The 14913-nt window shown below is 29.3% G+C and overlaps 1 protein-coding gene across 1 annotated transcript in view; it reads left to right on the top strand.

Moving 5' to 3' along the window:
• Positions 1 to 5638, top strand: part of LOC145326708 (multidrug resistance-associated protein 1-like) — a 35093-nt gene extending 29455 nt beyond the window's left edge. The window contains exon 20 of the mRNA XM_080170080.1: positions 28 to 5638. Within this exon, the coding sequence (XP_080026206.1) occupies positions 28 to 45 (18 nt within the window). The 3' untranslated portion in view covers positions 46 to 5638. The remainder of the gene's footprint in view (positions 1 to 27) is intronic.
• The last annotated feature ends 9275 nt before the right edge of the window (positions 5639 to 14913 follow it).

Raw genomic sequence — 14913 nt, 5'->3', positions numbered from 1 at the left:
TCCATAGTTGTATTCATTATATTTTAGGATGCTGGACTGGTGTAAAGATGAGTTAAGATTAGCTCCGTTACAAAACCAAACTAAATGCATTCTTAAATAAAAACAAACAAATTAAAGAACTATGCTTAATACTAACTCTTAGCCATCAGTTTATAATATAAAACAGTGAGGAAATTGAGTGAAATGAAGTAACCAATCTCTTCTAATATACATACATCAATAGACCTTCAAGTTTGGAGAGGGAGGCTTTGAAACCCCTCATTAAAGCTTGGACGTCCTTGCATACACCTGTATAAAATTTGTAACATGTAAGCTAAAGTCCAAATGAGTAAACAAAACATATGTATTATTCAGCCTTCAGTAGTTATTGAATATTTATGTATATATGTATTTCATTTGATCTTATGTAAAACTATAAAACAGGTAAAACACAAATACAATTTGAAGATCTTAATTGACATCATAGTATTACAAATATTTGAGATCTGAGCTGGATCTTTAAATGTGTAGCCGTTGGCGTGGCTGTAGCCGTGGCCGTAGTCATGGCTGTAGTTGTAGTTGTAGTCGTTGTCGTAGGCGTAGCTGTGGTTGTAGCTGTAGCCGTAGTCGTCGCCACAGTGCTGCTAATAAAACATGGATTTTTAAATGATTTTACAGAAGTGCAATGCCGGCTATCCTAGAATTATGGATATCTAAAATCTTTTATGGCCCACCTAAAAATAAATTATTTTCATCAGAGAAATGAAATTATATTTTATACAAAATTACTATTTTAATAACACATTTTAAATGTTTGTAATATTTACATATTATTAAGGGTTTTGAGCCAATGTAGTTGGTACTACGGCTGGCATGGCCTATATCGTGCTGGGGCACGGCACAGCACGACATTGCACGCCCGGCCAATTGCCCAGCACGGCTGGACAGACAGCCACTACACACAAGACAAAGGGAGAGTCCAATAAATTCAATATAAATAAAAAAATACATTCAATTACTAAAATTTAAAAAATGTAATCATATTCCAACCTTATCAATGATATTGCAGTAATAAATCCCCAAAAGAATTTAATTTAATTTAAGTATATTTATAGTTTTATCATATTAATTTCCTAAATACTGTCTCTTTATGTAACACAGGCAACATACTTTATTAGTATTACCCAATACCCATACGTGACGGTTCAATATTAACAAATCATTCCATGCCCGTACGTTATTTTATACATCATATAAATAAACTACATCCTAACTTTTATAATTTACTTTTATTTTATTATTTATAAAAACCACAATTAAAATATTTTTATGATAGTTTTTAAATAAAATATTCCATGCCCGTACAATTATTCATACATTCATTTAACAATTATAATTTACGTTTTCAATAGTTTTACGTTAAAATTATCAAAAGCAGCTGTCTTCGTGGCTTTAGCAACGCTTTAGCCACACCAACAGACTGTGGTCACTTTTAGCGTGGTTAACCACGCTCCGATTACAACTACGCGTTGTCAATATGATTTAAAGATCGCATTTTTTTTTTAGGCCACGATTACGCGTGGTTAATATGATTTAAAGATCGCTATTAGGTTGGTGGCTGTAACTCTGACCACGACTACAGCCACAGCTACGCTTTTAAAGATCCAGCTCTGAAAAATAATAGTTTTAATTCTATAAATCTTGCAAATACGATTTTTTATAGGTAACATGTTTAGTACTTAAATAAGGTTAAAATTTTAAAATTTGGTATTTGTATGAAGTAGTATTTTACACATTTTCTATTTAAATCTCAATGTAAATTTAAAAGTAAAATATGGGTTGTTCTCGGGGTTGGGAGAGGACTATGGCAGGTTAGTTATTTATCGCGTCTTATTTTAGGCAGCTTTCCGTGGATTTTATAAAGAAAATTAAAAGATTAAATCCGGTTTTGTCATTTTTATTATAATATTCGTGAAAATTGCCCGTAATACGATGCTATACATGATTTTTCAGTATGCATAAGAACTGGTTCTAATCTAGCGGTTATTAATCGGTTTCGAAGCTATATTGGAATGGTTTTTCTATAAATGGAAGAAGGTAAATAAAGCCTACCTACATTGTCTTATTCCTGTATCCCTAGCTGTTCTTGAAATCTCAACCATGACTATGACCAAAATAAAGGATTTGTTTATTAAAAACATGATAAAAAATCTACCTACATAGAAAGCGGTTGTAAATGTAAATTTTTTCTCTTTAAATTAATTTTTCTTTTGTTCATTCATTTAATATAATATTTTTTTAATTACTTTTTTAAAACAGCAATCTTATTTTCACGAGTATAGAGGAAAGAATTGTAATAATTGCTTTTTAAAATGATTTTTGTGTGTTTTTTATAAACAAATCTGAACACCAATGCAGTACCTACCAAGTTTCTTATATTAATACAATATTTAATATTACAACTTTATATAATATTTTTTCTATCTCTACTTTTCTAGTATTGTAGTCATTTCTCTCTTTGTAAAGAAACAAAGGCGTATTCAAGTGTTTTATTTAGCCGATTTTCAATGAATTCGTTCAAAGATTTTCTGTTAAAAATTTAAAAATTAATGCGAACACATTTTGACAACTTTTCATATTTCAATAACTTATTTGTTTTTTCATGTTCGGTTTTATTAGACAGTTTGAGTATAAGGGATTTTCGATTTTTGCTACTAATACAATTTTCTCACAAGTTTTTTTTTAATTCTTAGCTTAATTTTTTTAAATTTGCAGTCATTTTATTGGGACAATTGTATATTGAATATTAACCTCCCCCCTGATATATTTTCTGTGTATGCCCATGTATTAGAGAAGCTATAGTGTGTATTAAGACAGGGAGAAAGGAAAAGGCAAATATAGTATCCTAATTAGATAAGTCATTAAAACTGCTTTGGATTAGGAAGCGGGTAAGACAAAGTAAATGTTGAATCAGATTTTAAGATATTTTGAACGCATTCATAAACCTTTATTAAGATATAAATTCTTCTTTAATAGTTTACTTTCTTAATATCTGTTTTAATGTTATTATTTCATTAGTCCTACATATTTTTAAACTAAGATTAGATAAACATGCTGCAGTAATGTACAAAAATTTGAAATCCAATTGCTTATTCCTTTATTTGTGGGATGAAGCGGATAGATTGATCTGTTATTTTACAAAACTTAATCCAATTACACCCAACATCTGATAAGAGTTTACTCTTCAGTTTAGCTTTGACCAACAGTAGGCTGTCTCAGCTTTTTTGACACACAAAAATTATTATAAACAAAATCATACCTACTTAACACATAGATGAATACTATGTAGGGATCTTAAGAGCTCTGGTAATGAACAATAGATTTCTGTATTCCCCTAATTTCGTTTAACAAAATCACCCCTTGGGCAGATAAAAGTTTTTAAAAATTTAAGAGATTTTAGCAGTTGTTTGAAAGTTGTTTAATTTTTTTTTCCAATTACCCCCCAACTATTTTAGAAATGTAAGACAAAAGCTTTTTTTTCATTTTTTGGCGAAGATTTTTTATTGTTCGTTGTCCTCTCCCTTCTTACAAAAATGCTAAAATTGAAAGGATAGTATTGTACTATGCTTTTCTTCTCAGTTATTTATAAAAAAATGGACACCCTATTATATACATAAACAGGGGATTATATTGGGTAAGTTAGGGAGGCAACCTTTATCCCTCTGTCCTTATAGTTCTATTTCTCAAAGATCTTATCTATTTATTATAACTACGATTATAAAGAAAAAAAAAAATTACTTTTTGATCTTTTTATATTTTCTACGAAAATTGTCTTTGAATTAATCTGTTAAGGATTTATTGTTATACCGTTAAACCGTGTTGAAACAACAATAACACTTCAAAATCTAATTAATCAACACTTGTACTTTTTGTTATATTCCCTCTTAAATCTTTAAAAAGTTTCTTATTCATTTTTTGGAAAAAATATTAAAAAAGTTTTTTCTAATTTTTTTCTGGTAAGAATGTATTGATTTTTGTTTATTTATGTTAGAAATGTTAAATAAATGATATTAGGATATTTAATATATCTATTTTCAAGGAGTAGATTTATTCAATTTGTAAATTTATGTTTAGTAGCAAAGCAACTTCATGAGTGGCCATATCTGTTACTCTGTCCTGCCTCTAATTTAAAATTCGTTCTCTCTCCATCTCCCTGCTGTTCACTTTATAGAGCTTCGCTATTATTGGATTTAATCCGCCTTGTTTTATTTGCAAGAAAAAATCAGATAAGATTAGAAAATTTAATTTCATATTAAGAAAAGATTACATAGACTTTTCCATTGATACAATTTTTAAATAAAAAGTATTTTGTAATTGAATATAGAAAATACATTGACAGACTTCATGCAGTGTTAAATAAAATTAGAAATTTCAAACAATATAATTGGGGGGGGGGGGGGGGGGAAATTAATTTACCATACATTGTCATACCCTGATTCTAATTCTAGGGCATTGTATATTTTTATTAATTGGCTTAGTGGGCCTTAATTGCTGAAATACTGTTTTTATTGTTCTAAGCATTGAGACAAAATGAGGCATTCAAATAGGATCATAACACTACATTTGTCAGGGACAGGGATACCAAACCCCGCCCCCCCCCCCAAAAAAAAAAAATTCTTCTACTTGTAATATTTACGCCATTGAAATTGCTTTTTTAAAATTAAAGTTAGGTTGGGTATTTCTTCCCAGGTTTTCTTCTGTTTCTTAAATGTTAATATTTCTTCAAAATTACGAATTTTAGGCTTCCAGAAAAAACTGTCATAATTCGGAAATTGTAATTTATTGCCTTTAATGATACTTTTAATAAAGGTGTCGTTTTTTGTATATTAGATTGGTCTTCCTATTAAAGTTTTGTTTTGTTTTTAACTATGCACAAAAAAGCACTGTAAATAAATAGTTTAAGAGAGGAAAATAGATTGAAAACTAGATATTATCAGTCATAAAATTTGGTTCTTTCATGCAAAGTGCTGGTTGGGCACCTACTACCCCCCCCCCCCACCCAAGCATATTTAAAACATATTGATAATAAGGTTGTTTTTTAATTTTAAAATACTAGGGGTGGGGTGAGGGGGTATGGGTTATCAGTGCTCACCCGGTACTTAATGTGAAGGCCCCTAGAATTATTTTAACTCACCTTTTTCTCCCTCAATGTTTTTTGTTCAAAATTTATTAAGTATATTAAACCTTTTAATATTAGATCCTACTTAAAACTTAGGAACAATTGAACTTTATTTAAAAGAACTATTTTTAAATAAGAAAATATAGTATATGCACTGTTTCATATTGAGAATTTGTATTACATTTAAATAAAGTAAAGTAATGCCATTTTTTTTGTAAAAATAATAAAAAAAATAAATGTGTAAACCAAAGTAGAAATCTTGTATCTATGAATTTTTTTTGATACTTTGTTTTCATGTACTTAAATAGACAATTTTTTCGTCCTTTTAAAATTATTGTATTTGAATACTATCAATAAATAGAAAGTAATGTTTAGTTTTAGTTAAGAAACTTATGTAATGGAAAATTTACTGTGTTCGATTGGACGAAGTTAGTTTAAGGTAGTCAAAATATCGTGAAAAATCTTTTTCTGTTGTTTTTTGGCGATAAAAATATAAATCTGTTGAAAAGAAAGTTTTATTTGCCCTTCTTGTAATAAATTAATTTGTCTAAATTTGCAATTTTTTGCTTAATTATTTGAAATAAGGATTTTTATTTTAACATACAGTTAAAATATTGATATTTTGGGAAAATCTACCTTCAACTTTCTTTTTCTATGAGACCATAGTGTTATATGTAAAGTCTTATTAACTAAAGTTTAGTCTTTTAATTGTTAATAAATCTGAATAGTGTGATATCATTATTATTTATGTGGATACGTGTACTTATAAATAAATATTTCTTATGTAAGATGTTTTTTAATTAGTGAAGTGTTAGGGTTAAAAATAATATGGTAATATATAAGTTCAAAATTCAAATTAATATTAGTTTTAGAATATCAGAAATTGAAGTCAAGTTAATTCCGAAAACAATTTGACGTAGTTGAGTCTCAACATCGCTTAAATACAGATGTAAAAGAAGTAAGACGAATGGTTAACGGACCCAACATGTAAAATCCTCAGACAGAAAAACTCAAGGCATCAAATTTTTAAATTTATTCAACGTTTCGAGGGCAAAACTGCCGTCATCATCAGGAACTAAACAAAAAAATAGCAATTAAAATTTATCAAAATATGCATTTTAAGTCAATTATTACTTAATATATGTTTTATAGGCATTTTTACATATAAAAAAAAAGAATTAAAATTCCCTATGGTTACACATTGATAACAAATAAAGTGAATAAATAGGATATATGTTTATACAAGGTTAATTAAATGTAAAGTAGGGCAGTTTAAATAACAAAATAGAATTAAATTTGAAATAAAATCTTACTTTTTTTCGTCCATGTACATTATTAACAAAACACAAATTGAAACTGGCAAATTTTTGATTGATTTTTTGTAAATTTTTTTAAAGTTGGACGGTCAAATTAAACAAGTTATTAAATCATTTGCTCTAGAAAAAACTTCAGTATAGGTGCAGCTTTGCAGATCAGTCTTAAAGTAAAAGTTGGACCAAGAAAATTTTTTAAAAAAAGATGAGCAAATGTAACAAAACAAAACAAAAAAAAAATTTTTTATTGCAACTAGCAAAAAGGTGCATAAAATTGTCATGAATTTATATTTAAACCATGTTCAACTGTCTTTTTTTCTCTTATCCAATATTTTTCTCTGATATCCAACAGTTTTATCTTTCTTGTGGAGTTTTTCAAAAGGGGTAAAAACCATGTCTGACCATGAATGGTTTCTACTGTTAAAATGTTTGGCAACTGGCTTTGAAATTTTTTTGTTTAAAATATCCGAAGAATGAGCATTAAATCTAACAGAGGCAGCATTAGAAGTTTGTCCAACATATTGCATTGGACATTGTTTACACTGAATAGAATAAATTACAAAATTATCTGAACATTTAATATTTGACTTGATTGGGTACTTTTTTTGAGAAAAACTGGCAACATGTTCAGAAATATTTTGACTACGATTACACAGGTTACAACCAATATCTCTTATGCTACATTTAAAGAATCCATTTCTTTCTCTTAAGTTGTATCTCTGAGTAGGATATAACTTGGCTCGAATTAGGTGTTCACCTAAATTTCTTGCTCTTTTATATCCTATCATTGGCATCAGAGGAAAAGTTTTTTTAAAAACTGGATCTTTACTTGCTAAAGAGAAATGTTTTTTCATAGAATTAGATACAGAATCAATACGAGGGTCATATGTTAAACAAAACACAGGTCTACTGTTACTTTTTACATGAACAACTTTTTGTAAGGCTTGTGTGCGAGAAATAATCTTTACTTTCTCAAAAGCATGTTTTATAACTTTAGAGTTATTTTTATTTTTATTTCTTTATGTAAAAGAAGGATGTACTATCTTTTTAAAATTTTATCATAAAAATGCTTCGCTTTAATATTGTTAAACTATCTTTCTTAGGTCATTATTTAGAAATAAAGATTTCACACCATTAAAAATAATATAAAATTCATCAATAAAATTTTAAATCCAAATGACGTTGTCTAAATTAACGTCCTAAGCTGCTTATCATTACAGTAGGTTGGACGTACAGTCCAAGCTTAATTCTAAAGTAGCAGCGCTACTAAAAATACAAGGAAATGAAAGAAGATATAGCTGATACACTGGATCTGAAGGGATAAGACAACGGCCGATAAAATTACTCCTTTTGTAGCCTAAAATTGTTGGTTTAAAAGTTTGAACACTCAACCAAATAAACCAACCAATCAAAATTTACTTAAGTCCCCAAAGTAGTGAAGCCAACTAACAAGAAAACGTTATTATAAAACTTTAAGGACTATTGTAATAAACAGCCCATTTTCCCTTCGCTCTCTGCTGGATATAGCCTTATAATTACATTTTTATACCAATTGTTTTGTCATTTATAATTTATATGTAACTGTATAGTGTTCTTCTCTTCGCATTGTCCATCTCTATGACCACATATAGAATGTTTGTATCTTCCCATAAAAACTTGTGAGGGCCGCCCATAACATCCCCCTCCCTCTAACATTATTTTGATTTTGAAAGAAAAGAATAGTGAAGCTTTATTTTAAATTTTGTTCGGTGATATATGATAGTGGATATTCTAGCGTGACAAGTAGTGAAGGAAGTATGTTACTCAGTTTAACCGTAGAGAAGCTTTGTTTCAATCTCCAATAAAATATAGGTTCTGTATACAAGTTTATTTAAACACAAGAATAACAAAACTAAATTCAATATCACCGAATTAGGGTGGGTTAAATAGAATAATAATAGATTCCTTCCCTTTATATATTTTGGGGGAAAGAATCACAAACACAAAAGATATACAAAGTTATATTTATGATTTAATAAAACAGAATTAATCTAGGATATTATTATTTTGGGGCGCGTAGCTATTATTCAAATATGTCTGTCCGCTACAATATGATTTGACGATCGATTATAAAATAAAAGCCGTCTCTGACGACGAAGATTATCACTTGAAAGTTTGAATACTGCTTGTTTTTATATCTCCATTAAGATTTAATGTCATAACCATAATCAAATAGTGATTAACCCTTTGATTTAAAAGCATTTGCTTGAAAGTTCTATCCAAGCAAGTCAATGGAATGGCTCTGCTTATAGACCACACAGAATTCCACCCAATAGAGGGGGTCAATTTTTTCGCGTATTTTCCGCAAAGTTATGTGTTAGTCAAATGCGCTTATTAAGTCAAACTGTTCTGAATAAGCGCATTTGACTCGAAGCTTACACACAATTTTACGACAAACCCCAAACTGTCCCAGTTTTGAGCAAGACGATTACTGTGACGTCATATAAAAAGGGAAAGGGGGAAGAAAATCTCTTCCCTTTTCTCCCATCTCTTTTGAAGAGATTTTCTCTCCCCTTCCCTTTTTATATGACGTCACAGGAATCGTCTTGCTCAAAACTGGGACAGTTTGGGGTTTGTCAATTTTACAGATAAAACGCGAAAAAAATGACCCCAATTTAAATTTTCACTGACTAAATAGATGTTGTGCTTTAGTTGCTGGTTTTTATTAATAATAAAGGACAATGCTGATTTTCTTTTGTAGAATGCAAAAACTGTGAATATATGTATCTATACAATATTTACAGGGACCAACACATAACTTGTCACTTTGTCTTATATGTAACAGGATGTCTTTCTGTCACTGTGTCAGTAGCAAAGAATCTCGCTAACTGCTAAATTGGTATGTTTAAGAATTCGCTAATTTAGAAAAAATAAACAGCCTCCTAAAAAATTCTTTTTGAAACTAAAATTGAAGATTAAGGTTCGACATCATCTTTCCCTAAAGTCCCCTAAAAACGTTCTGGCCCAGCCGCCAGCGATTTTTTGCTTAAAACTCTGATAAAGATAAATATAATTTTGTATTAAATTACAAAAGTAATTTATTGCACTTTAAGCTATTTTGACATTCTTAGTGTATATAATCCTATCGAAGCTCTTTATAATGCACTAGCGGCTTGCCCCTAGCCTCTAGGGGCTTCGCCCTATGAAGTAATGGGAAGTCAACCCTCCTAAATAGAAATATTCAAAAAAGTTATTCTTTGTTTAATTACTCTGTGGTGAAATGACTCAGGTTGTGTGCTGTAAGCACAAAAATTTCAATTCGTTAAAATTAAACCCAGGTTGTTTGCCATATACACAAAAAAGCTTTTAGCCAAAGTATTCCGAGTGACGTCAAATGAGAATAGTCCAGTATTCTAATATGACGTTATTCGGGATACTTTCTTATTTGCAATATAAGGAGCTTGAAGCCTATCACATATTCGCTAGCTGAGCAGTTAGAGATCTTACAAGTAAAACTTACATAGATAAAATTCCTCGAATGGATGTGGCAATTTTTATAATTTTTTGCCCGCTTTATGACTTAGAACTATAGATAATGTTTTTTATTTATTCTTATATCTGATGCTTTTTTAAAATAAAATCCTTAGATGATTAGAAATTTGTTAATTTTTTAAAACTGTTACTCTATGGACATTGGATAACCTATCAATAAGTCTTAATAATATGGTTTTTCGTTTTTAATGTAGTTTTAAATTTGACAATTTAGATTGTATGCCCTGTACAATATATAGTGCACATTTTAGACGCCAACAACCCCCATAAATTAAATTCATTTCACAAATTCAGAATTTGAAATTTCAATATATATTTTGTTTGTGTTTCTATTTGGAATATTCTGTTATTGTATATATAGAATAACCTTTTAGTTAGAAAAGTTTATTGTGTCAGAGAATAGTTATTTCTCGCATCGTATTATAAACAGCTTTCCGTGGATATAGAATGTACAATTATAAGATTCCTTCTGATATTTTGCCAGGTGTGCGACATAAATAGTTAGAGTAGGAGGAATGTCTTGGCCCAAATTAGGCGCATCTTTACCATGCACAGTTAGGATTTATCAGATGCAAAGTTCGTTTAATCAAAGAGTTGGTTGTCTGATGGGTGTTACTTAACATAATACCACTCCTGTTTGGACAGAAAAGGAGAGAATTGGCTCCCCATAGTTATCCTGGGTTGTTTGACCATGCACAGTTAGGACTTTCTATGAACATCGTCATATATGGAAAAATGTTTGTTCTACATAAATTCTCAACACATAAATAGCACCTCATAGGTTTTGGGAAGGTTTTTAACTATTTAGGGGGTACCTACCTCCATCTCAAGAGAAATCGCCCATAAAAAAACATAAACCCCAAAGAATTATATTTTTTATTTTACTTTAAAAAAAACTAAAATTGAAAATTTTGTGGGATTATCTTCCCCCTCCCTCACCATAAAAGTCCCTAAAGGCTTCTAGGGGTGTAGCCTATAGTATACACATATTGTACTACCATGATTTATCTGTGTCCTAAATATATTTGTTTTCTTTATTCTTTTTTTTGGAAGCGAAGCTACTCTATAATTTACTTCTTTATCTGACCGCAAATCCAAGTTCGTAATGCTGTTGGAAAATGTGATTTTCGAAGCTCTAAATAGTGCCTATAAAGAATTGTCAATGGCAAACCAGTATAATTTTAATTGACCACCAATGCATTGCAATGGTAGGCAAGTATGACGTCATTTCTTATAGCCTCTATAATATGCATTGTATTTTTCTCGGCTGATATTCAAGACAGACGGACAATTTTTTTTGTGAAGATTTCCTATATAAATTGCCAATTAGTTTTTGTTTAATTTATTTGGTCCATCTGTGGGTCAGCCAAAAAAAAGGAATAAAAAACCAATGAGAAAGGTTTTGTGTTTTAAATGGATTTTTCGTGCTTCGCTGCCTCTTGATGTTGTCATCTTTGTTTGTGGCTGGTCAAGAAAAGAAATATTTGTATGCAATTTTGTGGATGATTTGTTATGGTATATACCATGAATTATTCATAGCTCCTCATATCTTTGGATGGCTTGCAACATATATGTTCTTTCAAAACTGATAAATAACTATGTTTAAAAGCGAAGCCTTCCAATAAATTGGGTCGGTCCGTTCGTCCGTAATGATTAGCTCTTTTTGTTAATTTAGATATGTTAGAATTGCCCTATCGATTTCAAACTTTGCATAATGATTCCTATAACAGTTATGTACAATTTAGAAAGCATGGCAACTCTACAATGGTTACCAAAAAGTCCTATCTTTAACCTTTTAATTTTCATATATTATAATTGTCATATTTATCTGATTTTTGGAATACATAGTGCAATGTTATACGCGAAGCTTCTCTATAATCAAGTCCTAAAAATGTAAGTATGTGTATGTTCGTAAACATTATTCTATATTTTAAAGTTTTACAACAAATTTACTTACAGTTTTATTTAAACTTATATATTTATATTCCGTTTTGACAGGTGTTAATGTTCGTTTGTCCTACAATTTCAAAACTTTGCTTTATGGATGTTGTCATCCTTGTTGAGATAGATTATTGCAGAAATATTGTTTACTTGTAACATTTGTTGCAGCAGAATTAATTTGACTATATATATTAAGGATAGCTTTTGTTACTCATAGATATTTAGTAACTTTTTTTAGACTTTTTCCATATTGGTGACAAGTTAAATCAATAGTTTTTCAAAATCAAAATAATTATTAATGACAATTCAAACATATCTAGAAACAGTCACAAGCTCTCGTAGTTTTAATATGACTAGGGGCGATTTCTACTGGGGGGGGGGGGTTAACCAAAATATCCAGGACCTACCCTGTAAAGGAGAACCATAACTGTTGAGCAGGTTGCGAGATCCTTCGTAACAGACAGACAAACAGATAGACATCCTATTACTTTATTATAAGGATTACATTATTTTGTTGTTGTATAGTAAAAACATTACAATCACAAGATGAGTCTAAAAATATCAGAGATAAATGTATTTGAAAATACAATACCTCTTGGGGCAAAGCCCCTAGAGGCTAGAGGCGAAGCCGCTAGTAAAATATAACCTACAATATAGTTGTTGTTTATCTTTGGAATCAATGAAAACACCCATTCTAAATTTGAAGAAAAATATATAAAAAAAATCACATAAGAAATCAAATATTTTCATAAACTTACATTTAGCCCTGAAAAGTAAATAAAAGGAAGACATATCTTTTTTGTGAAATGTTTATTTCTTAAAAACAAAAACAAAATAAAAAAAGTTATTATTATTACGTATTTTATTGGTTTTTAATCAGTTAGAAAAATAAAATCACAAAAATATTACTAAAATATAAAATTGAAAATTATTTACAATTACTACATAAAAATAAATTTGGTTTCTTTCATGTGCTCCGTCTTCTTTGACGTCTAGTCTGAGTGAGGGCAATGGCATCTTTTTCATTAACACAAGGATCTATGATTATCCTGATTCTCTGTTAACACTGAGCCGTAAGCTTAGAACTGAAAAAAAAAGAATGAAAGTTTAAGTTAGAAAAAATACATATTTGAAAGAAATATTGACAGATATTAAGAAAGAAATACTAAACTAACAAACAGTTTTTCTTAATGGACCTGTAATAACACTAACTCTTTTATCCTCTTATCCACTTATTATATGCATTCTGATATTTAGGAAAACGCATAAATATTGATCTGTAATTCTTTAAAAACTCTTTTAACATTGACAATACAGGTTTAATTTTCTTATTTCTACATTCAAAAAGAAACCAAGCTGAAATAATAATTTCTGTATTGATAATTATAGCTTTATAGAATGGTATATTAGACGGTGCTCCCAAGAAAACAAAATTTGCAACCCATGTCATATTAGATTGGTAAAGAAAATTGTTAAAATATTCTAAAAGTAATTCTGTATTTGATAAACAATAAAGATAAAAATGACAAGAAGTTTCTCTAGGGGCGGGAAGATTAAAAGCAATTGTACATTGTGTACATGCTGGACTAGTGTCACTAAATTTTGATAAATTTGCATTAAAATGAAGAAGATTGTTAGATAATTTAAAAGCAAAGTCTCTTATGTTCATGGGAAGATAGGATAATCTCCACATGCACATAAACCTTGATTCTCTATTTATATCTATTTCATTACTGAGCCACGTATTTCTAGTTTTAACGGGTTGACAATTTGTTAACATAGATTTGGATATATCTAAGAAGTATCTAAAATCTTTTGCTCTCAAATTGGGTTTTGAAATAAAGACCAATATTGAAGCAGATTTTTGGGAAAATTTCGTTTTACACTTATTTAAAAACACTCTTAGATTATGTTTCATTCTTAAAAATTCATTTGGGGTTACATAACAAGAAGATTTCCTACAAAATTCATCATAATTTAAAACATTGCCAAAGTTTGAAATAAAATTACTTAAGGTAAGATTTTTTAGTTCATTACCGTACCTTAACCATGAGTTTATTGTAAAGAAATTGTTATTAATCATATTTCCTTGATTATCCTTCCCAGTCAAACATGCGTCATCTCTCCAAAAAAATTAAATGACAATTTCAAATTCATAGATATGATAGGAATCTTTTTTTCATTGAAAATGAAAAATAAATGACCAGCATTTTTTTTTCATTTTTGTCATTTTCCCCCAACTGCCAGAAAGATGAAAAGAATGTTTTTTTCATTGAAAATGAAAAGTGAATGACCAGCATTTATTTTTCATTTTTGTAATTTTCCGAAAAATGACCCGGCATTAAATTTTCATGTTTGACTTTTTCCAAATTATGACAAGAATCTTCATATCATTAAGAGATGAAAAATAAATGCTGGTCATTTACTTTTCATTTTTTTCATGAAAAAAACATTCCTGTCATCTTTTTTTCATCTAAATGACTTTCATTTAATTTTCAGGCCATTCTTTTTTTCTATATTACATGGTTAGAAAAAATCCCGCTAGAGGTCTCAAATTTTAATTTTAAAAGTGGGAAAAGTTAAGTAAAAATAAATTTAATTAAAATTGAGTAATTATTATGTTATCAGAAAATATAACGGAAATATTTTTGAACATGAAAGGAATTTTTAACATTCATTTAAAATAAAGAAATCTTATTTGAATTACAATTTCAATTAGTCATATAAACGACTAAACTCAGTGTCAGTCAACTATAAAACATTATTTATTTTAGTAATTTCTTTGGCAATCATACTTAGGTAAATGTGGCAAGTCCTTGGATGCTGCTTTATATTATATATTATTTCCGTAAAAAGATGACCTGGCATGTAAATTTCATTTCTCTACAAACATGACTGTCATTTAAAAGTCAGGTCTCCACAAAAATGATTGTCATTTAAAATTCATTTCTATAATCATCAAAATCGGTG

The sequence above is a fragment of the Acartia tonsa genome, chromosome 1, assembly GCF_053477335.1.
Source record: "Acartia tonsa isolate MP-2025a chromosome 1, ASM5347733v1, whole genome shotgun sequence".
NCBI classification, from domain to species: Eukaryota; Metazoa; Arthropoda; class Copepoda; order Calanoida; family Acartiidae; genus Acartia; species Acartia tonsa.
Note: the sequence above shows the minus strand (reverse complement) of the source record. Positions and strands in the feature narration are given on the sequence as shown.